We start from the raw sequence: 24,682 nt of genomic DNA, 5'->3' as shown, positions 1-24,682 counted from the left end.
AGGTTACACAGTAAGTGGTAGAGAAAATGATTTAAATCTAGGCAGTCTGTCTCCAGATGATAGTTACCACTCATCATCATCATCATAATAATAATTCTTAATTTAGCTTGAACACAAGTTATCTTTTAGCTTCACTTAATTGTCCTTTTGTTCCCTCCAAAAAGCTAACCAATAAAAGCCCCAGATCTCTGGTCTGCAGTACATCTCTGCTACTCCACTGCCCTTGTACAAATCATTCCACAATTATAGGCCTTCATTTCCTCATTTCTTCAAAGTGAAATACTAACTGCCCTAGGTTATTATACTTTTTAATACAAGGTACAAGACAGTTTGCCCAAAAGCCCTTTCTTCCCAGAATAGATACAATCTCAGGATATAACTGGTTATACAAAAGGGGACAAAAAAAGGTTTCATGTCAAGCGAGTATGGTACTTTAGGCCCTTTTTGTGGCGAGTGACTATTGTGGTAGGTCTGGGAAAGAATTCCAAATTGCCCTTTCCAGATCATGCTTCTAAATGGGAAGAAGAGGTAACCAGAGATGAATAAAGCCATTTCTGGCCTCACCTTGTATGTGGTCTAGTTGGAAATTATGCCAGAGTGCTTTGACTCTGCCATTCACATTTGAAGGTCTTTCTGACAGTGTCATTCCCAGAAATAAATAATTTGCTATTTAGGATTATTCATTTATTGTATAAATATTTACTGAGGACCTACCACATGCTAGGACTTCACCTAGGTTCTGGGGATATAGTGGTTGAAAAAAAGAAAGAGAGAGAGACAAACACAAAAATCTCTGCCCTTAGAGAATCTACATTCTAGTGGTGGTGGGCAGGAGGATTACCCTTCAGTTCACCTCAGATATTTATTGAGTACTTACTATGTGCTGAACACTATCCTAGGTAGATGCTAGAGAGTACAGACATCAATAAAACAGCCTATAAGCTACTTGAGGACAAGGTATAGAGGAGTCATTTACATAAACGAGTAATACTTAAAACAAGAATGTTTAAAAAGCAAGTAATCAAAAGATATGATATATATAGTAATACTAGAATGCATAAGGTACAGTTGTATAGCAGGCCGCATGGATGATGTTTTTCAAGGACAAATAAACTTCTCAGGTGAAAGAAAGGGATGTGGTAGACATCTGTCATTGTTTTCGGCAGCCTTGTATCATTGTATAATTTCCCACTATTTTAGAATCTGTTCCTATCTGGGGAAAGAAGCCTGGCTCTCCCACCACAAAGGTTCATAATGCCAGATTGTTGTTTTCCCTACCCCCTCACCCCTGCCTGCATCCAGGGCTTGAGCAAGTGTTTGAGGTTCCAACAATCATATCCACCCTCCACTTGGAATTAGCAACTAAGGATTCAAAGGAATGAGCATGTGGTGCCTTCTCTGGTAGCAGATGAGATGGTTACAGTATGACAAGTGGCAGCAGTACTTGCCATTACAACATATCCAGTACCTAATGTTAGTGTCAAAGGTGCAAACAACAGCATCGAATTCAGTGGTGGTGTCAGAGGCATATTCAGTGGACCTCCCGGGGGCACGATTGAGCATTATCTTTATTCCACATCCTGAATTTGGTTCCCCTGGAGATTCTGTGAAATCTTCCATATCCTTTTAATAAATTCCACTTCTGATTAAATCAGCAAGCATTGGTGTTTATTGCTTACAATTAAGGCCTTTATTAAAACTGAACAGAAGGAGAATCCAGGCAGAGGGAACAGTATAAGCCAAATAACAAGAGGCCAGTTAGCTTAGTGATTCAGAGAGGAGGCTCTGAGGCCAGACAGATTTGAATCTGAATCAACGTTCTATATTTTACTACCTATGAGAACTTGCTCAGTGTATTTAAACTCTCAAAGCCTTGATTCCTGCTTAGTAAAGTGGGGATAGTAGTATATATTTCTTATTAGGTTCTTTTGAGAATTAAACAAGGCCATGATAACTCATTTAAACCTTTTATTTTTTTTTTAGATTTTATCTATTTACTCATTCGACAGAGATAGAGACAGCCAGCGAGAGAGGGAACACAAGCAGGGGGAGTGGGAGAGGAAGAAGCAGGCTCATAGCGGAAGAGCCTGATGTGGGGCTCGATCCCATAATGCCGGGATCACGCCCTGAGCCAAAGGCAGACGCTTAACCGCTGTGCCACCCAGGCACCCCCATTTAAAGCTTTTAATATTTGATACAGAACAAGACCTCCACAGATGATTGCTTTATTAATAATAATGATGATGATAATAAGCATGGTATTTGGGAGAAAATATAAGCAATTTGATTCTGCTGGTGTTGAAAGCACAAGGAGGGGCGGTAGGAAATGAGGACAAAGACTATGGAGAAGTTACAAGTCATATTAAGAAACTTGAGCTATGGGCTGGGATCACTTAAGGTGATGAAACAGGAGAATTATATTGAAGTATAAATATCATATTAAAGTAACTAGGAGAATGATATAACCAGGTTTTGCCTTGAATATATATCCTCCACAGCTAGTCGTAGAGCTCAACCTGACCACTGTACTTGTACACTGTAGGATGTTGTAATACACACTGCTATTACTGAGTCTTGATGTCATACAAACTGAAACGATTTCTTTCTGATAAATACAAACTGTCCAAAAGTGTGCATATATATCATTTGTCAGTATGTCTTGCAACTGGATCAGAAGGGGCTGGGTCTATACTTGAAATAATAGCTTCTCCTTTGTCTGACCTGAGAGACGATTAAACTTTGGGTGAAGTTTATAAAACAGGAGGAATGCTCCCTCAGGTGACCGGTAGAACTATGAACCACATCTGCAAGTCTGAGATTCTTCTCTGACTTTTATGTAATCAAATATCACCTGCTACTTTTTACAACATATTGTTTTGCACCAGCGTCTTGACCTAGAGTCCATATTAAGTAAAAGATGAAAGGCTTTGTTGTCAAGTCAAGAACAATCCATACTACCATTTTGCAGTATGTGGTATTTCTTGCCAAATGCTAGTAAGTATTACATTGTGTCTGTTAGCGCTAACCCTTCTGGTGCTGATTAGACAGTCTTACAGTTAGTGCTCAGTTCTGCTCTCCATTTATCATGGTTGTCTACTTGTTTAGTCTCATCTAATTTCCACCATTATTTCCTCTCTCCACCCTTACTCCACACCCATACCTACCTCCAAGAAACACTCTTTGATCTAATTTTGATTTTCCAGTAGCTACTGAAATCAAACTAGAGTCACTGTGCAACTCAGAATGAGTGCTGAAAAGGACAATGTATGGGCTTGCTGGGGGATGTTAGGGAAGGTGACAAAAACAGAACCCAAAATGTGCTCTGTATCCACTGAATGCTTTATTTCATTTCTGCTATTCCCATCTGTTTTGGCAATGCAGCATAGTTTAGTCAAAAGAAAAAAAAAAGAGCACAGACTTTTAAGTCAGACAGAGCTGGGTTTGAATTCTAGGTCGACACTCAAGAACCCTATTAGGTTGGCACTGTTATACTCATGTTACAGACTACGATAGAGAAGCCCAGGGAGATTATGTGACTTGCACTGTGTATGTGAATGTTGTATTTGGCATGCTTTCAAAAATATCCATGTTCAACCAGTCTAAATTTGAGTGGTCATGTCTTTCCATAGGCCCCAGTCTTATTTTCACTTTCCTAGGTCATTTGTAGTTAGGGCTCAATACCTACAAAAGATCCCAGAGGATTAAACATCTGCCAGAACTGAACGATGGCTGTTTCAGGGATTCCCTAGAGTCCCATCTTTGCATTTGTTTTTTGAAAATAGCTTCCATTCAGCTCAGTTCTGAGCGGTACAATTACTGTGTATCTGGCAACATGGCACAGGATAATTCTTTCTCGACCTCGGCCACTCTGAGAGGACAGGAGGTAGCCTTTTGCATCAAGCTTATTGGTCCTACCTGTACCTTAGAACCACCTGTTAGAAAAGGCTGATCTGTGATGTTCTGATTACCAATGTCTTGCCAGTCTACAGACTATGTCACGGAAGCTGGTAAATGTGTTAATCTAGAATTGACAAAGTTCTCTCTGCTGTTGTTTAAACATTGTGAATAGATAATAAAAACAATATGAATAACAATGATAGCTAACTTTGAGTGTTTACCATGTGTTGATTATTAAAAGCACTACTAAATCAAGTTTTTTACATGCATTAATTTAATCCTCTCTCAATAACATTATGGTTTGTTACTATTTTGATTTAAAAGTTATAGCCTTTTCTTCACAAAATTCAGAGAATAGAGATCACTACGTGAGATAGATATCAGATTCCTGGAGGCCAGAGCCCTTTTTTTGGCATATTCTTTAGCATAGCACGCAGGCCTTTTTTGGCAATATCTGAGCCAGGCAGATGGGCACTTTGACTTCCCTCATCATAGAATTGAAAATATCAAATGCCTGGCCTGGTTCCAGACTGCTTTGGGCTTTTGAGGGCCACTTGAACCCAAGAAAAATCATGCTTGTGCTGGAACAGACGCATGAGAAATAGTTGCTAGTTTGGTTCTGACAAGGAGTACCAAGTCTCGAGTAAAGCATCATATAGAACCTGAGATCTCCATTCAAAACAGATTCACATTCTTTTTGGTGATATGACAAATAATTTAAATGTGGTGAATTATTTATCATTTTGATCTGTCATATACTTGACTTCAGAAGAGTGCTAAACCCAACTCACACGGCTGTTTTCATAAAAAATACGTGATCTCGTTTGTGAGATCCATTTATGAGAAATGGAGCAATGTATACAGTAATTAAATATTATACTCAGTCAATGATAAAAAGCTTTATGGTTTAGTTGTTTTTTCTGTAATGATTCGGAAGCACCTAATACAGTAACTTAGCATCCAGAATTTGATCATCCAGATTATAGTAATATCACCAATACTAGTACTTCAACTTCATTTGAAAGACATCCCATTTTAAAATGTTAAAATATTTGAAATATATTATGTTTAAGAGCAGTATCAGAGCAATACATCCATATACAATTATCCCAATGGCAGAGAAGGGGATAAAGTAAATATAGATGCAAAAAAATTCTGTAGTTACCGCTAAAATGTTAACTTTATAGTTATCTGGGTTCATTTTTTGTCTACACTTCTTTACATTTTCTAAAATGAACATGTATTATTTTCATAATCATAAAAATGGTTAAGTGAATCCCTTCTAAACAGCTCAACCAAAAGTAATATTAAAGATCTACAAAAGAGCAACTTACTTATTTTATAAGTTTAATATGAGATAAAGATTATTTTATTTTCTCAAGGTAGTATGTGAAGAAAAATAATACCGAAGCATCCCAAACTTCAGAAAATATCATTACGGTCCATAAATTATACAAATATGTTAATTACAAAATAGTATAAAAATATATCTTACGTAAAGAAGCCACATATAAATGCATCTGTTTATTTCTTTGTTCTGTTTAGTCAAAAGCTATCTTGTTTACATTATATTATAACCTAATATGAACCATGTAATCAGGAAAGAATACCAGAAAACAGTTTGAATTCTATAAAGTCACTGCATTTGAGAAAAGCCCACAGTGTTTTGCATGTGAGACTTCTCAAAAACCTTGGAAGACTGGGAAGTTAGGAATAGGCTTCGTTTTATAGCTAAAGAAAGTCACAGAGCCATTTAAAAAAATGTGCTCGGGAACATACAAAGTGAATAGAAAGACAGACTGGAATCTAGTTCTGACTGCTATTCTACCGATTAGCTAAACCACTCAGCCCTGCCTTTGTGGACAAGTTGAAGCAACAAACTAACTTAGAAACTAAAACCAGTTGAGCAGGATAGATTTGCAGGCAATACACCAACAATTCAGTATAATAATACCCAACAGCTAGATTGCTTTGTGTTTTTGGTACACGTTATAACTATTCATTAACCCACACAACATCAATGGAGGTGGGGCTATATTGTTAATGCAGTTCATACAGTATGAATAAGTAAAAACATACTGTGGGATTATAATGACTACAAAATCAAATGAGAAACCTACAGAAAAAAAAGTCCAAGGCCTTCCTCTAATTAAACTTCAATCCACAAATAAAACAGGGTACGTTTGTTGAAATGCCAAGCATCCCTTCTTTTTCCTTATTATTTCCATTGATGTTTCCCAAACTGAACATAACATCCCAAAAATGATAGATGAGACTGCAGAGAACCTAAAAGCTACTCAGTTCATCCAATCTCCTTCAGAGACCACAACATCTAAATTTTCCCTAGAATATTTCTTAAGGATTACACCTTTAAAAACCATTTCCAAAATTAAAAGGAACTAGAGAATATGATGTTCTCCTCATAATTAACAATGCTACTCATAATTTCTTGCTTTTGCTCACATGGATCAAGTAAAAGCACTTGATTTTTAAAAATAAATAATAAAATCTAGTAAGATCCCTGGTAATATGCCAGTTTCTAGGAAGCATCTAAGACTGAAACAAAAGTTACAGAGTATCTAAAGAGTCTACAATTTACTAAGTAAGGTTATTTAACATTCTCCAGCCAGGTTGAAAATATTCCTACTCCTATCATTTTCCTTATGACTAGGCAGAATACATTCCTTTTTCTAATTGAATAAATTTCCCCTTCCCTTGATGCTTAGCTGTCTCCCTGGCAAGGGTATCATATAGAACAGCTGTTATATTACCAGTATACAAGCAATCCCATCTGATCTAATTGCAAAACATATGGACAGAATGAAACCAAATTTGGGGGGCTCTGTATCTTTAAAGGAAGAAATAAAGCTCTTCTATTGGTAAAAGCTGTGAACAATGCAATGAATTCAAATTTTGCACAATTTAAACAATATATATTTCACTAAACTACTTTAATTAATTTTAAGTGCATGTTTTACAACCCCCAAACAGAAGGATATGGATAAAGAACCAGCTCCATCTTCAGCCTTTTCTAAGATCTCAGCTAAATGTCCCCTAGAGGTATCAAATCTTAGATATGTTGACCCTACACTGTTTAAGATTTGTCAGGCCTCAGGAATAGTTTCCTTTCTTGGATATTATCTTCAGTAATCTATTTTCTTCAGAACCACAACTCAATGAGAGCAAATATCTCTGAGGCAGATCAAAATTGCTGAGTCAATGTCAAGAATTAAAAATTAAACTAGCCCTGGTGATATCACCTGACTTGATCTCACATAAAGAAAAGCTTACTAAGCTTATCACAACTTTTTATTCATTTTTTTCCATTTTATTCATTTATTTTTTATGACTATAAAATAAAAATTGGATGTATTCACTGAAAAAAAAAAACCTTGGAAAATTCAGAAAAACACAGAGGGTAATTTATTTTATTTTTTTTAAAGATTTTATTTATTTATGTGACAGAGAGACAGCCAGCGAGAGAGGAAACACAAGCAGGGGGAGTGGGAGAGGAAGAAGCAGGCTCACAGCGGAGGAGCCCGATGTGGGGCTCGATCCTAGAACGCCGGGATCACGCCCTGAGCCGAAGGTGGACGCTTTAACGACTGCGCTACCCAGGCGCCCCCACAGAGGGTAATTTAAATGACCCATAATCCCATAACTTAGCTTTAGCCACTTCACATTTTGGTGTATTTCTCTTATCTTATGTATATTGCTACTTAACAAAACGTAAGCATTTTAATGGCTACATAACAGTTCAGAGATTACCATAATTTCTTTATCACAGAAGTTTAGAGTACAAGAATTCCTATTTCAAAAATCTTTACTGAAAGAACAAAGCCCGTATATAAACCAAATGAGAGTGGAACTGATTCAAGCGCGGGCAATGATATAGAGGTGAGAGGTGAAGGTTGGGACGAGGGCCCAGAAGTAGGCCCACCTGGTCTCCTCAGTCCCTATGCTGGCTCCCAAACGCAACTACAGGTGCCCCCAAACGATACAGTTTAAAAACCACAAATCTAGTCTACCTCTCTCATTTTACAGATGAAATTCTTTGCCCGAGATCACAGAACTGGTGAGAGAACTGAGAAAGAACATTGGGTCCCATGGCTTAGAGACAAACGCTCAGCTTCTCCAGCTTAGCTACTCTTTCTACAAAAGTCTTCAGATGTTCATTTGCTTACTGGTGTTCCTCCTTTACTAAGATAAATAGAAGGAACAAAATTAGGTAACAAAAACTGAATAATTAATGTAATTTGTTAGATCTCAAAGAACCCCACTTGCCCTAAGTAAGTTTCATACTATTCCTGTGAGTTAAGGGTAAAAGAAGGAGAAAAGTTCATTTCTAAACTGAGGGAAAAGACTATGAGATTACATTATTTTCCCCAAGAATACACTGCTAAGTATAGTATAGCAAAAAACCATTCCCTCTTCTTCACTCATTCAATCAGTAAATATTTATTGAGAATCTGTTTTGAGTTGGACACTGGGGACATAATTGTGAACATAACAAACAGAAGTCCCTGCCCCCATGGACTTTATAAGCCTGATGTGTTTGAATAAGCTACTTTACCTCTCTGACTCTCTGTATTTGTCATCCAGAAAGTAAGGATAATAATATTGTACTATTACATTGTTGAAGAGTTAAATGACATGATGTATGGGAAAAAAAATCCTGATACGTAACTAGGCATATAGTAATATGAGCTCAGTTAACATTAGTTACTATTCCAGCCAAAGTGTCAAATATTAAATTGGAAGTGAGAAGTCAGAGTATCAAGTCTCTATGCTACTGACACACTGATTTGAGGCAATACACCCAAAATAGTATATTAAGATAATTCCAAACAGATTTCTACACTAGAAGAAAAGTAAATAATATATCAGTCTGGAAAAAAGGATATTTACATGAGCCCTCCCAATCAAGTTCTGTAGTTCACCTTGTCATCTCCATCACACTCGCTTTCAATGACTAGTGGGCTCTTTCCCTAACAGTCAGCCCCACAGAGTGCCTGGCAAAGAAAATATAAAGAAATCCTCATCTTCAAATACCATTTTCCATCCTGTAATTATGAGCAGCAAAATCAGTCAAAGATTTATATTCAACAAAGTAAACCTAAAAGACAACAGTTTGAAATACAAAATATCAAATGTGAAACCCACTAAAAACCTATGAAGATTTGGTCAATATTCATCAACAAAAGTACTAACAGAGGAAAGAAGTTAAGCCTTTATTCACTCATATGATACCCAGAACTCAACAAAATATGGATGTCACAGTCTTGGAGACTCCAAGAACACCTTGTAAACTGTAAAGTACTGCACACTTGTTAATTATTAGAAACATTCTGTTCACTATTAACTTTAATTAGATTTCTACAAAGGAAATTCTGTCATTCAAAAGATCAAACATTTGTTTCTCAACCAAATTAAACCTTTTATATTGGTATGCAGCCCAAATCCACCTACCCAACAAAAACAACTTATATTATTTATAAATAGAAAAATAAATTTGCTACTTATTCAAAGTATTTAACTTTTTTTGAAGCAGGTAACTTCTGTTATGACAGGTGTTTTTTTCCTGTATTGTTCCTTGGGAGAAAAGAAAAGAAAAGAAAAGAAAAGAAAAGAAAAGAAAAGAAAAGAAAAGAAAAACAGAATCTGGGCAATAAAAAAAGAGCCCAGAGCAAAAAGAAAAAACTCTTCTCTCATTATTTTCATAAAGAGAGAATTAATACCATGTCCTGAATACTATATAAATTATGATGCTTTCTTCTCAAATGGGCTTAATAATCTAAATTAAATAGACTAAAAACAAATCCATAGGAAAAAAGTCAAAGTCACAGAGAAAGACAGATAGGTTTTGTTCAGAGTGCAAAGTGTTCAACCCTGTGCACCCTGTTACCAGGCCATCTTCAAGGACATCTTTTGTTCCTCCAGAAAGACTTCTTGGGAGAATTGGGCTTTGAGGAGGCACTGAAGGAGGACAAAGTGCTAAATTGTTAAACAGAGAAGATAATTTGATTCCTTAAAGAACATGAAAGAATAGATGGGGCTAAGAATAAAAGAGAAGAGTGAGAAGGACATATAGAGGAATTTAAAGTGAAAAAATGAGCAAGGAGAACAGAAGAGAAGTTTTTTGGTTTTTTTTTCCTTAATGAAGGAAAAATAATGGGGAAAGTTTTTTTTTTTTTACAACAATACTTATCTGTGAAACAGTAGCATTACCAGAGGGATTATTCTGACACAAATTTATCACATGTACTTAGAAGAGACATCTACAAGGATAATTTTTTTGAATAAACCGTTACTGTGATCCAAACACGTATATGTCCAAACATTATCTTTTTCATCACAATTTTTAAAAATCTCCCTCCAAAGTTACTAGTGTAGTCTGGGTACTTATTTCCAGTGAAAAACAGATAAACCAAATTACATACTTGAAAAGAGACTAAGTGACCACAGAAGAGGTGCCTGTAACATAATCTCAACATTAGTAATAAAGATTTTTATATCACACCTACAGTAAATAAACAAAAATCAAGATCAAGGCAAAAAGCATGAATTAAAGCTCTTTATAACTAAAAATATCATCTAACACTGCTTTCAGCTAAACAAGATCTTATATTTCTATTCTCTTCTGATCTATTAAGTGCCCTAAAGCAGTAATCTCTCTACCCATAATTTACCCATCAGTAAAAACAGTACTGTGATACTTTTCTTCCATTCTTTTTATAAGGGTGCCAGGACGTCTGGAAGTTAATTTATACATGTTTAGAAATGCTGAGATGAAAAGTAATGCACACTTTAATTTTATGGGTCTTTAAAAAAAATCAAGATAAAAAGACCTAGTCAGATTATTTCAATGTGTAAATTTTCAATTAGCCAGAAGGCTTCCTGGGGTCATAATTCAGAAGATTTGAAACTAATGTTATATAGGAATTTAACTGTGCTATTCCAAAAACAAATCAGACTAAGGAATTTCTACAGAAAGCTAGGCACTTAGGCCAGGAATAAGATACAGTAAATTTGAGAAGTCCCTGGGCCTGGGCCTGGGCCTGGCCCTAAAAAGACTACAGACAAACTTCTCTATCACAGACCACATTAAAATCTAATCAAAGGAGGAATTAGAACTACAACTTAAAACCACAGTTGTAAAACACTGTAAAACAGAAAATTCAAAGAGGTGAATGAATAGCATACGATGAAGTGTAGGGAGTAAATGCCAGTAGAACAGTAGAAATTTTCTCAGATTAGTATCCAAGGACGAAAAATTTTTAGCAAAATGGTTTCCTTCTCTTCTCTTCTATGTAACTATTTCCTTAAATGCCAATAATATGGATTCTGGAACCAGAATGACTAAGTTTGAATCTAGGTTCTGCCATAACTGAGCTTCTGTGAGCCCCAGTTTCCTTATCTGTAAGATGAGGACAGTTAATAGTATCTAACTCAATTGTACCTAACTGTTGTGAGGATTAAAGAAGTTGATATACATAAGGCACTCAAAACACTTCCTGGAACATAGTAAGTACAATATGTGTGTGTAATTACTTACAGTGGTCCATAAGCCCTCAGACCTGATGCCAAGTACCAGGAGATCCAAAAACCAAAATTCTTTCTGTAACTCATTTGGCAGCAAAACCTGACCCAAACACATGCAAGGCTATTTTCAGTCTTTATTTATCCCATTCACTGTAAATATACATGCATTTTGCTGCAAATATCTTCATGTATTTGATCATAGGATGCTGACCCACTGGGGTATATTTATTAACTTCCTAAGATCCAGGGGAAAAAATGTAAATTCTGAAACACATCCAGCCCCACAGGTTTTGGATAAAATATAGTGGACCTACATTATCTCTGGAGCCTGAACAATTTCTATGTCCCTAAAACAAATGGTATCTTCTTAAATAACCACAAGCAAATAACTCTCTGTAGCTAGAGCAGAGAATTTTAGGATGAAGAAAACATTACCCGGTATACTTAGGCAGGCCCTGCATTCCCAGAATGTTCCTTTCAAACAAAATCCATTCATGATATTTTATTTACATGTCATACTAGTCAGAATTTTCAAGCTCTAAATTCTAAGGCTTGCTTAAACAAAGCCTATTCTCTTAACTTATATCATAAATAAATGATCAAGGCTCTTTGGGGGCATTAATGTGCCCTGAATCATGCATACCAAATCATTACAGAACTTTTAAGCTAGAAGAGACCCTTGAGAACTAAACTATTACTCCTTCCCTTCCAAACTATTTTATCATCCATAAATTTACTCTCCCCTGTGAGGTAAGAATAACCTGCTCTAACTTGTCTTTAGACTGTCTATAGGAACACCCTGTAGGTGAATGTGAATAAACTGGGTGGGGTACTCTAACAGACCTGGGATCTAAAAGGATGGCTTGAATCTAACACAATACATCTACATGTCTGGCAAATGTCTCAGTTCATACTTTAGAAAATAACAAGAATTTCCCAGTCCAGAATGAAGAAACACTCATCTAGTACATGTATTGTTTTGTTTTGTTTAAAAAAAAAAAAACGGCTTAGCTATCTTAATGGACTCAATGAGTCAACAACATAACGTGGCTGCCAAGAACGCTACTGTGATTAGGAACTAACTACATCAACAGTAGTATAGCATCCAGAAGGAACGAGGTAACTGCCCTCTCTACCGCAAGCTAGTCAGAGCATATCTGGAGTATTATGCTCAGCTCTGTGCTCCACACTTTGGGAGGGACGCAGAAAGACTGAAAAAGTCCAGAAGAGGACAGTGAGGGAATCTGAAACCATGTCACATAAAGAAAAGTTGAGGGAGCTGACGTTATTTAGTCCAGATTCCAAGAGAACACGATCACTGTTCCCAAAGAACTGTCATGGCCCAGAGAGAGCAGACTTGTTCTGCCTGGCTCCAAAGGGCAGAACCAGAACCAGTCAGTGTTAACAAAAGAGAGAAAGATTTCAGCTAGCCCTTGGAAGTATTTCCTAAAATGTAAAGCCATGCTAGGAGGGTTTTAAAGTCTTATCTAGCCATACTTTAAAAAATCAAACACTTGTCATCACCTTAGTCTCTTACTGCTGGTAACTACCATCCTCTGGCATCACAGCTTCTCCCTTAATTCTTCTTAAAATGTCCCACCCAGGCAACCAATCAGCCAAATGTATTGCCAAGCCTGTGGGAGGAAAGTGCCTGTTTGCTGGGCAATTAGTTTCAGTTTGCAGATCAGTGTCCTTATAAACAAAAGAGGGCCCTAACTGAGGGGCAGGCAAGAGCTCTCAGCTAGAACTCTATGAAAGAAATTCTTATTAAATCAAAGAGCAGCTAGAAGACCCATCTAATCACATAAGATATTATCGATGGCATTCAGTCCTTACAGGAACATTAAAATAAAATACCTAATACAACCATCTTCCCAAATGCCAGAGAATCCAACTCTGCAAGTCAAACTAGGTCTCTCAAGATCAGTTAGAAGCTTTCCTTCTGTCAAAGAGATGTATGTACTATTTGAAGTAGACTAGAACCCATGCTCAGATAAAAAGGCCATCTTTGATTGTATCACACTGTAAAGCCAAAACTACCTATCAACAGGCCCACAAAGTTCAGTTCAGCTGCTGAGAACTAGACATAGGCAATCCATAGTGAATTCACACATAAAAAAGTATGAACTGTGTTAATTTAAGACACAGAAGAGCTACTGAAGTTGGACAGCCTTCTAAAACTTTTGTCACCCAAGACCACAATAGACATGGTTATATGTTAGTCCATGGAAGTTACTAAAGCCTTGAACTGTTCATATGGCACATATTAATTAATCCAGCTTTACTTCACTTGAAATTGGATTCTTCGAAACTCCTGCTGAAGTACTGGAGAATATGTCCATGAGGGGCTTAATAAGAACACATCCTTCTCTGTGCTTTTAAAACTGAATCCCAGAAGCAATCTAAGTGTCCATAAATAAGGGATTGGTTTTAAAAAATATATATATATATATATAATTCTTGTACCAAAACATGCAACTGTTAAGAAGAATAAGGTAGATCTTAAGTATGGACATAGAAAAAAAAATTCGCGATAAATAGCTAAGTGAATACAGCAAGCTGTAAAACAGCTTGCATAGAATTATTTTGAGTTTTTAAAACTATTTTTAAAACCCATCTGTGTATGTATGTTCACAAATGCCCAGAAAAATGTCTGAAAACAGATCAAACTGTTAACAGTAGTAACCTCTAGGGACTGACTGGAACTAAGAAGCAGTAAAGGAGTGACTTTCACTTTTTCCTTTGTAGACTTCTGGTTGTTTGTATTTTTTTGAAGTAAAGGTTCACTTTGTGATTTAAAAATAACAATACAAAAATAATAAAGATAAAATAACATCAATTACACTGACTTATTTATCACATACTAACGTTCAAAATAAGTGATCGTGCTACTACTTAAATGTGTGCTTCAAACTCTGGAAAATCTAATTCATCATTTTTCTATTATATTTTACCACCACCACAACAAAAAATTGTCACATTACTGCTAGGTTTCTCAAAAAAAATTGTAGTCATAAGGATAACTAACACACACATGGTGCTTACTTTGGACCAGGAACTGTTCGAAGCACCATAAATGTATTAACTTGGTTAATCTTCACAGCAATCCTATGAAGTAAGTACTATTATTATCTTCATTTCACAGTTGGAGAGAGGTTAAGTGACCTGCCCAAGATTACACGGTTAATAAGGGACAGAGCAAGGATTCAAACCTAAGAATGGACTCCAGGGTCCATACTCTCAACCACTGTGCTTCCTGTCTCTTAGTAATATGTCAATCTCTCTATACCAAAGCCAAAAAAGGTTATAGTCAAAATCCAGCTAGTTAATATACTCCTTCAAGCTAGAAGAGATGCAAACTTAGCTTTTTATGGTTGAATAATCTGCATTCCTACTGATGTCAATGCCACCCTCCAACCCAAGATTCAAGACTGTATTAAGACTCATAATCATGTGGGAAAACTCTCTACAAATTCAATTATAGTCCAAAGTTCATACCTGACTCTACAGCAAATCACTGAGCCTAAGAATTAGGTCAGAGGGCCATTAATGTAAGTACAGCTTGGCAAACAGTTTGGACAAATCTCCACCCCAACTTAGGCAAAGGAATTCAGAAACTCTTGTCTAATGTCTTGACAAGGTAGGTTTTATTTGTTCAGTTCCAGGCCCACTTTAGATTAAAAGGAGACAAGAATAGGAGTTGTCTTTAACTTTGCTTGAAGACTTCAATCTGCAAGAAGAGCCTATTTTCTATGTGGACTCAAAACAGATACTGGCATTTATCAGCATCCTTCAAACTGAACATTCTAACTTAAGGGGGGGGCGGGGAAATGGGCATCCCTGCCTAAATTGTGTATTTGTCCAAACATATTGACCTTGTAATTGAGGAAGAAAAAATGGTGCAAGAAAGGGATTTAACCTAATTTATAGGCATGCTCAACCTAGATACACACCTGTCCCAAATGACCTACTGAATCCATTTATTTGCAGGGAAAACATGGATTACAATGTCTTTTTTTTTTTTTTTTTTTTTTTTTTTGCCCGAGTGCTCTGTAGTACTGTGGTAGACAAAACCCTCAATATCTCTTCCACCTGTCACATGCACTATATAGATATAGATATAGATATAGATATAGATATAGATATAGATATATATGCAACACATTATATATATGCACATTGTACACACACACACATTATACACACACAAACACACACACAAGGAGAAATGAACAAGGAAGCAGAAGCTTTGAAAGGAATCCCTTATACTTAGGTTTTGACTCATTGGTTGAAGGAGGTACTGTTCTGGCTTTCAAACTTCCCGAAATAACCCAGGCAGAGAGGCAGGGTGAACGAACCGAACCCAAAAGTTTGCGTCTATTCAGGGTCTCTGACAAAGGCCAGAAAGCCCCGTTTGGAAGGAGATGCGATGCCTTCCACACCGCAGCCGCCCCCCTCCCGGGGAAGCCCAGCCCAGGGGGGACAAAAGACTTTCCAGATTGGGGAGGGGGGCGGGCGAGCTGGAGCTCGACCTCCCCTTAGGAGTCGAAATCCGGGGAAACTTTGGGGTGAGGAATGATCAATTCCGGGCACGAACCCAACCCGGGAGGCCCGCGGCTGGGGTAAGGGTGGGCAGCCGAGGGGCTGGGTGCAGCCGGCAAGCAGCGCGAGGACTCACCTGGGGGAGGGGGAGAGGGGGTCTCGGTGGCAGGTGGGGTGGGCGGGACGGTGCCGCCGCCGGGAAGCTCGGGGGTTGGGCTCAGCGGAGTGGTGGGCGCCGGGCTGGTGGTCGCAACGGGGGTGGTCGGCGCCGGGCCAGTGCTCGTCAAGAGGGTGGTCGGCGCGGGTCTGGTTGTCGCGCGAGGGGTGGTCGGAGTACGGTCCACCGCCGGAGGGGCGGTCGGCGAGGGGCTGAGAGGCGCCTGGAAGGTGGTCGCGGCGAGTCCGGCCGTCGCCCGAGGAGGGGTGGTCTCCGGGGACTGGGCTGAAGAGGACGCAGCCGGGGGCTGATGGACGGTAGTGCGCGGCGCTCCGGTCCTCGGGGCCTGGGCCGTGGGAGTCGTCGCCTTAGAGAAAGGACGACTGGGCTCGTCCCCTAGCCCCGGGCCCGGAGACGCGTCCACCTGCCCCACGGCCCCGCCGCCACCGGTGACATTCCCCGCCGAGGTTGTTGAGGCGGCGGCGGCGGCGGCGGCGGCGGCGGCGCAGCACAACAGGGCGAGGGCGCCCAGGCTCGGCAGGCTCCTCATGGCGCGCTCGGCTCCGCCATTCATTCATTCAGTCATTGAGTCGGTCGGTCAGTCATCTTCTCCTCCCTGCGCTCGGACCAGGGAAGCCGCCGCAGCCGCCACTGCCACCGGGCGCACCATCGCCACCTCCCTCTGACAGGCGGCCGGCCCCGCGGGCGGGCCCCAGCGCGGAGGGAGCGACCGGGCCGAGCGTGGACAGCCCGCCCTCCCCGATTGGCAGCCTCTCCTGACCAATGGGAGGCCACGCTGGCCCACGTGACCCGCCCGCTTCCCGGCCTCTTTGTAGCCCCGCGGGCCAATCAGAGGACGTCGAGGGGAGGGGGCGGTGTTAAGGCGGGAGGAGGGTGGTACGAGCCCCTCTCCAGCCCTTCGGGCTCGCGGCAGTCCCGGCTTTGTCTGCCCAAGGAGCGGGGCGCGGGCCGCGGGCATCGGGCGACGCGGAGCAGACAAAGGACGCGCCCCGCGCGGCAAACGCCGGGCCAAGTCGTCTGCTCCACTGGGCGGCTAGCGCGACCCGGGGCGGGGAGTCCGCTCTCGGGAGCTTCCCCGCCCTCTTGAACAATGGGGCGCCGGCGCCGCACCCGGGCTCGGGTGGAGACTGGTCTGGAACCCCCGCAATGGGCGAGGGCGGCAGCAGCGAGGATGTAGAGTTCAGCTTTGCTTGTGCTGCCCGAGAAAGCCTGGTCTCGGCCCTGCGAGGTCTGCGCTGCCATTCCCATTTAAGGGATGGGGAAACTGAGGGCCCCACTGAGCCAAGACCCACGCCCGGACCAGACACCTGCTGTGGGCCCCGGCGCTGTGACAGACAGGACGGGAGTACTAGAGACGCGCCCGGAGCCGAAGGTGCAAGCTTCCTGTATAGTGGAGACAGACTCACGTGCACACTTTACCCTGACCCCGCACCCCCAACCCATCCCCAAGGGAGAATAGGCTCTGACGGGGTTTGAACCTCAGCGTCCTGTTTCTGCTGAGTGGCTTTGTGGCCTGAGCGCAGTTTTCTCACCTCTAAAATGGGCATGATAGACACGGAACACCCCCACACCTCCTGTCACAGAGATGATGTGAGAATTCAGTAATGAATGTACTGAAAGAGCTTAACCCAGTCCCCGGCCTGCAGTAAACCCTCCTTAATGCTAACTACTTGCAGTGTACTGGGTTCGGACAAGCCCCACGCCACAACCCTGAACTGTCCCCCGCCGCCTGCCTACTGCAGGGATTGGGGTGGGTCTGATAGCAGAGCTTGGCCCCGGGTGACACCAAATCCTGTATAAAGCTGGAATTCCGACGCGCAGCCTCGCACCATCTGCCCGGGATCCAGAGCCTGCTCAGGCGCCGCTGCTTCTGGGGGGAGCCAGGCGGGGCGGGTTTGTCATCTGACAGGGCTTAATCCCAGCCCCAACGCCACCCATTCCTGGCCTCTCCTACGTGATGCCTGCCTTTGTGCATGGTTTCCCATTAGTCACTGGCCTCCAACCAGAAAGGCAAGATGAGATTTGTATGTGAACTTGGGTATATGTTAATTTAAAAAAATGCGTTTATTCACCTGCGTGAGTAGTAGGTGGGGAGAGGATATGTACGTGCTTGTGAATGAGAGCATAAACATCTTTGTGAGTCTGTGTGTATGAGTATTATATGTATTTGTGTGAGTTTAGGGAGCTATTTTTGTGTATTATGTGTTTTAAGTATCTGCACATGTACTGGTGTATGTTTTATGTGTATTTTCTGCAGGAGTTGTTTCTTTTTATTTGTGAGCATATATGGATATATGTTGGTAGGTCTATGTATGGAAGAGGACTGCAGGATGAGAGGGGTGTGTGTAGGTGTTCTGGTTTCAGACCAATATTCAGCAAGTGCAAATGAAGATTCTGTTTTACTTCTCCTGGGGAAGGAGGTAGACAGGTCAGTCCCTTCCCCATGTTCTCTGGCTGATTCTCCCTAGCCTTTCAAACCCCAACCAAAATACCATGTCCTCTAAGAGACTTCTCTGGATCTCTGAGTGGGAATTAAACACTCCCTTCTCATTTACTCACTGCCCTTTGTTTATTCATTGATTATAGCCCCAATCGATCAATCTACCTCTCCCCTGCCTCTTCCTAAAAGGATTAAGAATGGCTCTCAGAAATATATACAACAGGATAAATTGAACTGCCTACCCGGCTTTTTTTTACTTCTCACAGGCATGCATCAGCCATAATACTAGAACTTGCAATTTATGTGTCTGTCTCTCCCATTAGGCTGCTCTCTCTGTTCTTAGTGCCTAGCAGGGGTAATATGTGTGAGCACTAATCCATGCTGATAAAATTGAATTAAATTGGAAAGAGATCCTGGGGTGCCATGGAAAGACCTTGTAACTTTAGAGTCAGACAGACCTGGCTCATGACTTTGCCAGATGTGTGACCTTGGAGGAAATCTATTACCTCTCTGAGTCTCAGTTTTCTCATCTATAAAGTGGAGTCAATAAATTATGTCTCACTTCGTTGAGCTGAGGATTGAAGAGGATGTTTTCACAGAGCCCAGTATACAGAAGGTGCTTGACCCTTGTAAGTTCATTTTTCCTTTATACCAGTGCTAACTTTGAGCCTTGTTGGCTGAAGGACCACAACAAAAACCTCTCTGTCATAGCTTCCCCATCAGGTGACATGGCCTGACAGTTGCCCTACCAGCTATCCACAAGTGATAGCTGGAAAATGCTGGGCTGGCCCTAAGATGTGCTAGATCAGAGATTCTCTGGCAGTGGGGGAGAAAAGCTGATGCAGCTTCTTTGCCTGGAGAATCACAGAGAAAGGCTAGAAGTCCTTACCAAAGTGATCCAGGCCAGCACTCTGCCTCAGACAGGGATATGCCCAGGCTTCTAAAATGGGTTAATTACCCTGTAATATGTCAGAATATGTTGAATTATTTTGAAAAATAATTTAAGTGTATAAATGTCAATTCATTCAACATTTTTTTTAAAGATTTTATTTATTTACTCAACAGAGAGAGAGAGACAGCCAGCGAGAGAAGGAACACAAGCAGGGGGGGTGGGAGAGGAAGAAGCAGGCTCACAGCAGAGGAGCCTGATGTGGGGCTTGATCCCATAACGGCAGGATCACGCCCTGAGCCGAAGGCAGACGCTTAACCGCTGTGCCACCCAGGCGCCCCAATTCATTCAACATTTAATTCTTTAAATGTTTTGCTTTGCCTCTATCTCTAAACCACAAGATAACTTTTTTTTTCATTTCTTAGGAATAATATTTTATGTTTAAAAATCAGAAACACTAGGGCCACCTGCGTGGTTCAGTTGGTTAAGCAGTTGCCTCCAGCTCAGGTCATGGTCCCAAGGTCCTGGGATCCAGCCCCAGTCCAGCTCCCTACTCATCGGGGAGTCTGCTTCTCCCTCTTCCTCTGCCCCTCCCCCCTCGTGTTCTCTCTCTCTCTCTCTCTCTTTCCCTCGCTCTCTCTCTCTCTCAAATGAATAAGTAAAATTTTAAAAATCAGAAACACCTTAAATATCCAGTATCAGACAAAGGTATTATTATGTCTGTTCAATTTAATTATATAAAGTCATTGTAAGGGTGGCTCTGAAGATAGTATAGTAAATATTCAAAATAGATCATTGAGCTCTTACTGTGTGCTAGACATTACACTAAAAGCTACACATGAAATATTTTGTTTAATCCAGAAAAGAACCCCAGGAAGTAGGTACTATTATTATCCTTATTTTACAGTTAAGGAAACTAGGGCACAGAGAGGTTAAGCCATTTGCCCAAGGTCACTTCGTAAGTGATAGAGCCAGAAATCAAACGGAGACTCACCAGCTCCAGTAGTTCCCTTAACAACTATGCTATAAAGGGGAAATGCTTATGATATAATGTCAAGAAGAAAAGAGGGGAAAAATTACAGCTGTGACTCCATGTGTAACAGAATGTTGGCTGGCACTTTTCCTGTTGCTCCAGAACCGTGGCTAAGACCCTGGGCTCTAAGGAGAGCTGACAACCCCCCCATGACACACGGGGCCACTAGACTTAATAATGAGGGGCCACAGAACAGCAGGGGTCAGAGAGGACCTTGTCAGAGCAGGTGAGCAGCCTGAACGTTCTCCTATAGGCAATGGAGATGCTGTAAGTGCCCCATCTGATTCCTCTTTGCATACTCAGTACCCAGCACAATGTCATATACGCAGGAGTGGCTCAAGGATTGTTGGTGGAGGGGCGCCTGGGTGGTGCAGTGGGTTGGGTGACCCGACTCTTAGTTTCGGCTCGGGTCGTGGTCTCGGGGTCATGGGATAGAGCCCCGCGTCTTTCTCTCCCTCTCCCTCTGCCTGCCACCCCCTGCCCTGTTCTCTCTCTCTCTCTCTCTCGCAAATAAATAAATCTTAAAAAATAAAAAGGAATTGTTTGTTGAACTAAATGGAGTCTTATCAAGTGGCAAACACTGTCCTAGGAGTTTTGCCTTCATAACGTATTTATTCCCTGAAGATAGGGCTGTCCCCATACTTGAAAGAACAGGAAGCTAAGCCTCTGAGAGGTGAACGGATTTGCCCAAGATCTACCCAGCTCCAAAGCCCAGGCTCTTCTTGAGACTCTGCCATCCATTAATGTGGCCACTATGTGTTGCACATAGTAGGAGGTCGATGAACACATACTGAAAAAAAAGGACACGTACACACAAAATTTTATCCTCCTATAAGAGCAGAATTTAAGAAAAGAGAAGCTTTGGGAGTATGAAAAGAAGAGAAAGCATAATAAAATAATAGATGCAGCTCAGCAAAATAACTTCATCTCCCCGATTCCAATAAAACATGGAAACTTTCCCCTTTCTGTTTCATTGAAACAGCAATGCTGACATGGACAATTTCTAATCCCGCTGGAGCCTGGCCTCCTATCAGATGTGGCTAAATGCAAGATTTGGCATTATCGGCAGACAACTTCAGGATTACTAGGGCCACTATTAACAAGTCTGCCCAGCAAAGGACATAATAGAAAACTCACAGAGGGAAATACAAATGGCTAAAAAACACTGAACTGCTGTATATTCAACTTAAGCAATCAAAGATTTGCAAATTGAAGCAGTAAGTTACCTTTTTTTTAAACCTGATTTGGCAAGAATTTTTAAAAACTGATAATATTTGCTAATGACGGAGTGCCTCGGTCTGTTGATTAGAATGTAAAGTGATAGAACTTTTCCAGGAATCTTAAAAAGTGTCTGTATTCTTCGACTAATTATTTCCACTTTTAAGAATATATCCAAGGGAGGGGCGCCTGGGTGGCCCCGTCGGTTAAGCATCTGTCTTCGGCTCAGGTCATGATCCCGGGGTCCTGGGATGGAGAGCCCCACATCGGGCTCCTTGCTCAGTGGCGAGCCTGCATCTCCCTCTCCCTCTGCCTGCCACTCCCCCTGCTCATGCTCTCTCTCTCTGTCAAATAAATAAAATCTTTTTTTGTTGTGATGAGCACTGGGTGTTATATGTAACTAATGAATTGTTGAACACTACATCAAAAACTAATGATGTACTATATGTTGGCTAACTAAACATAATTTAAAAAATAAAAATAAATAAATAAAAAACTGCAAATAGTTGAAATCTACCAACCAATCACTTTTCTTATTTGTTTGGGTGATGATAAATGATGATTTAACGCAAAGAAAAAAAAAAAGAGAATATATCCAAGGGAAATAAATAATCAGATGTAAATAAAGATTTATATACAAAAATGTCACCAGAGTGTTATTGACAATAGTTAAAATTAGAAAAATCTGAGCAGGTAACAGTAAAGGATAGGTTAAATACTTCGTGTTGTATGACCTCCCTATGTTGGGCTGCTATACATCTATAAAAAAAGGTGATACGCATGAAAGAAATTCTTACAATATAAAATAGTGAAAAAAATAGGTTACCAGTACACACCTCTTAGAATGGCCAAATCTGGACAACACCAAATGCTGGCGAGGATGTGGAACCATAGGAACTCTCATTCACTGCTGGTGGGAAAGCAAAAAGGTTCAGCCACCTCGGAAGACAGTTTGGTGGTTTCTTATGAAACAGAATATATTCTTACATATGATCCAGCAGTTGGGCTCCTTGGTATTTACCTAAAGGAACTGAAAATGTATGTCCAGACAAAAGCCCGCCGACAGATCTTCATAGCAAGTTTTGTTCATAATTGCCAAAACTTGGAAGCAATGTCCTTCAGTAGGTGAATGGATAAATGAACTGTGGTATATTCAGACAACAGAATATTATTCAGGGCCAGAAAAAAAAAAAAAGAGCTACCAAGCCATGAAAAGATATGAAGGAAACGGAAATGCATATCGTTGAGTGAAAGAAGCAGATCCGAGATGGCTGCATACTGCATGATTCCAGCTATATGACATTCCAAAAAACTCAGAACTATGGAGACAATATTATATATTATAATGATAGACACATGTCATTAGACATTTGTCCAGACTCATAAAATGTAACCCCGAGAATGAACCACAATGTAAGCTATTGACTTAGGATGATGACCATGATGTGTCAATTACACAGATTAGCTCATTGTAATGAATGTACCAGTCTGGGCGAGGATGCTGATAGCAGGGGGGGCTGTGCATGTGTAGAAGGAGAGGGTATATGGGAAATTTCTGTATCTTCCTCTCAATTTTGCTATGACCCTTAAACTGCTCTAAAAATAGTCTCGTAAAAAATAAGGGATGGGGTACCTGGGTGGCTCAGTCAGTTGAGGGTCGGACTTGATCCCAGCTCAGATCTTGATCTCAGGCTGAGTTCAAGCCCTGCAGTGGGCTCCATGCTATGTGTGGAGCCTACTTGAAAAAAATGTAAAAAAAGAATAGGGAAATATTTATACTATGATCCCAATTATGTAAAAGAATATATGTATAAAAGACCAAAAAGAAATACACCAATATAGGAATAATCTTTGTCTCTGAATGATGGCACTGTGGGTAAAGCTTTCTCCTCATATTGTTTTGCATTTTCCAAATTTTTGTTATATTTTATTTTTTTTAAATATTTATTTATTTGGGGGGGCAGGGGCAGAGGGGGAGAGAATCTCAAGGAAACTCTATGCTCAGTATGGAGCCCAATACGGGGCTCGATCTCATGCCCCTGAGATCAAGACCTGAGCTGGAACCAGGAGTGGGACACTTAACCAACTGTGCCACCCGGGGCACCCCTTAAGATTTTATTTTTAAGTATTCTCTACATCCAACATGGGGCTCGAACTTGAGGCCCTGAGATCAAGAGTTGCATGCTCTACTGACTGAGCCAACCAGGTGTTCCCACATTTTCCAAATTTTTATTTACAACGAACACATTGCACTTCAATCAGGAATTACCAGCAACAGAATTCACTTGGATCTGGGCATTTGTCTGCCAGCCACATCACTGATCTACCTCCATGGTATCTCTTATACCCTAAGAGGGAGAAAGTCCTAAGTGATAAACTCACATTAACTGCAAAGCACCTTCTCCGAACAATGAAGCTAAATGTTGAAATCCTGCTTCAAAGTCCTTCTAGAAGATGCTAAAAATAAGCTCAGAAAAGCTTTTTCTGCAGTTCTTGGAGATCTACTGAAGGACGTCATTCAGAGTGGGCACCAAGTCAAACTCTCGCTCGTCATCAGTGTTGGCCGGAGAGCAAAGAATGTGAGCCATTTGGGGGAGAAATGGGGCCAAGTCTTCATAAATAACTCTTTCCCTTAGACTGCTGTAATTGTAATAAAGGGGACCACTGACAGGTGCGGAACACAGAGCTTTCACTATCATGAGCTCACTTGAACTTTGCAGCCAGTCTGGAGGGAAGATGGAGTAATAGCAGTAGTGATAATATTATATTAGCGACTAACACTTATCGAGCACTTCTTATATGCCAGGCATCGATGCTGACCACTTCGTGCACATTAGCCCTTTTTTAGTCCTTCTGCTGCGAAGTGGGAGCGATCATCTCCATATGGGTCAGTATACTGTCACTTAAAGAAATCAGATGCTTGCCCAAGGTCACCAAGCCAGT

General features: G+C 40.8%; 1 protein-coding gene across 1 annotated transcript in view; it reads right to left on the bottom strand.

The window, feature by feature from the left end:
• MEGF9 (multiple EGF like domains 9) overlaps positions 1-16,864 on the bottom strand; it is an 83,554-nt gene extending 66,690 nt beyond the window's left edge. The window contains exon 1 of the mRNA XM_045791073.2: positions 16,118-16,864. Coding sequence (XP_045647029.2) covers positions 16,118-16,712 — 595 coding nt within the window. The 5' untranslated portion in view covers positions 16,713-16,864. The remainder of the gene's footprint in view (positions 1-16,117) is intronic.
• Between the last annotated feature and the right edge of the window lie 7,818 nt (positions 16,865-24,682).

This window comes from Ursus americanus, chromosome 18 (genome assembly GCF_024610735.1).
Source record: "Ursus americanus isolate L20-20 chromosome 18, mUrsAme1.1.p, whole genome shotgun sequence".
Lineage (NCBI taxonomy): Eukaryota > Metazoa > Chordata > Mammalia > Carnivora > Ursidae > Ursus > Ursus americanus.
The sequence above is the reverse complement of the archived record's forward strand: the minus strand, read 5'-3'. Positions and strand labels throughout refer to the sequence as shown.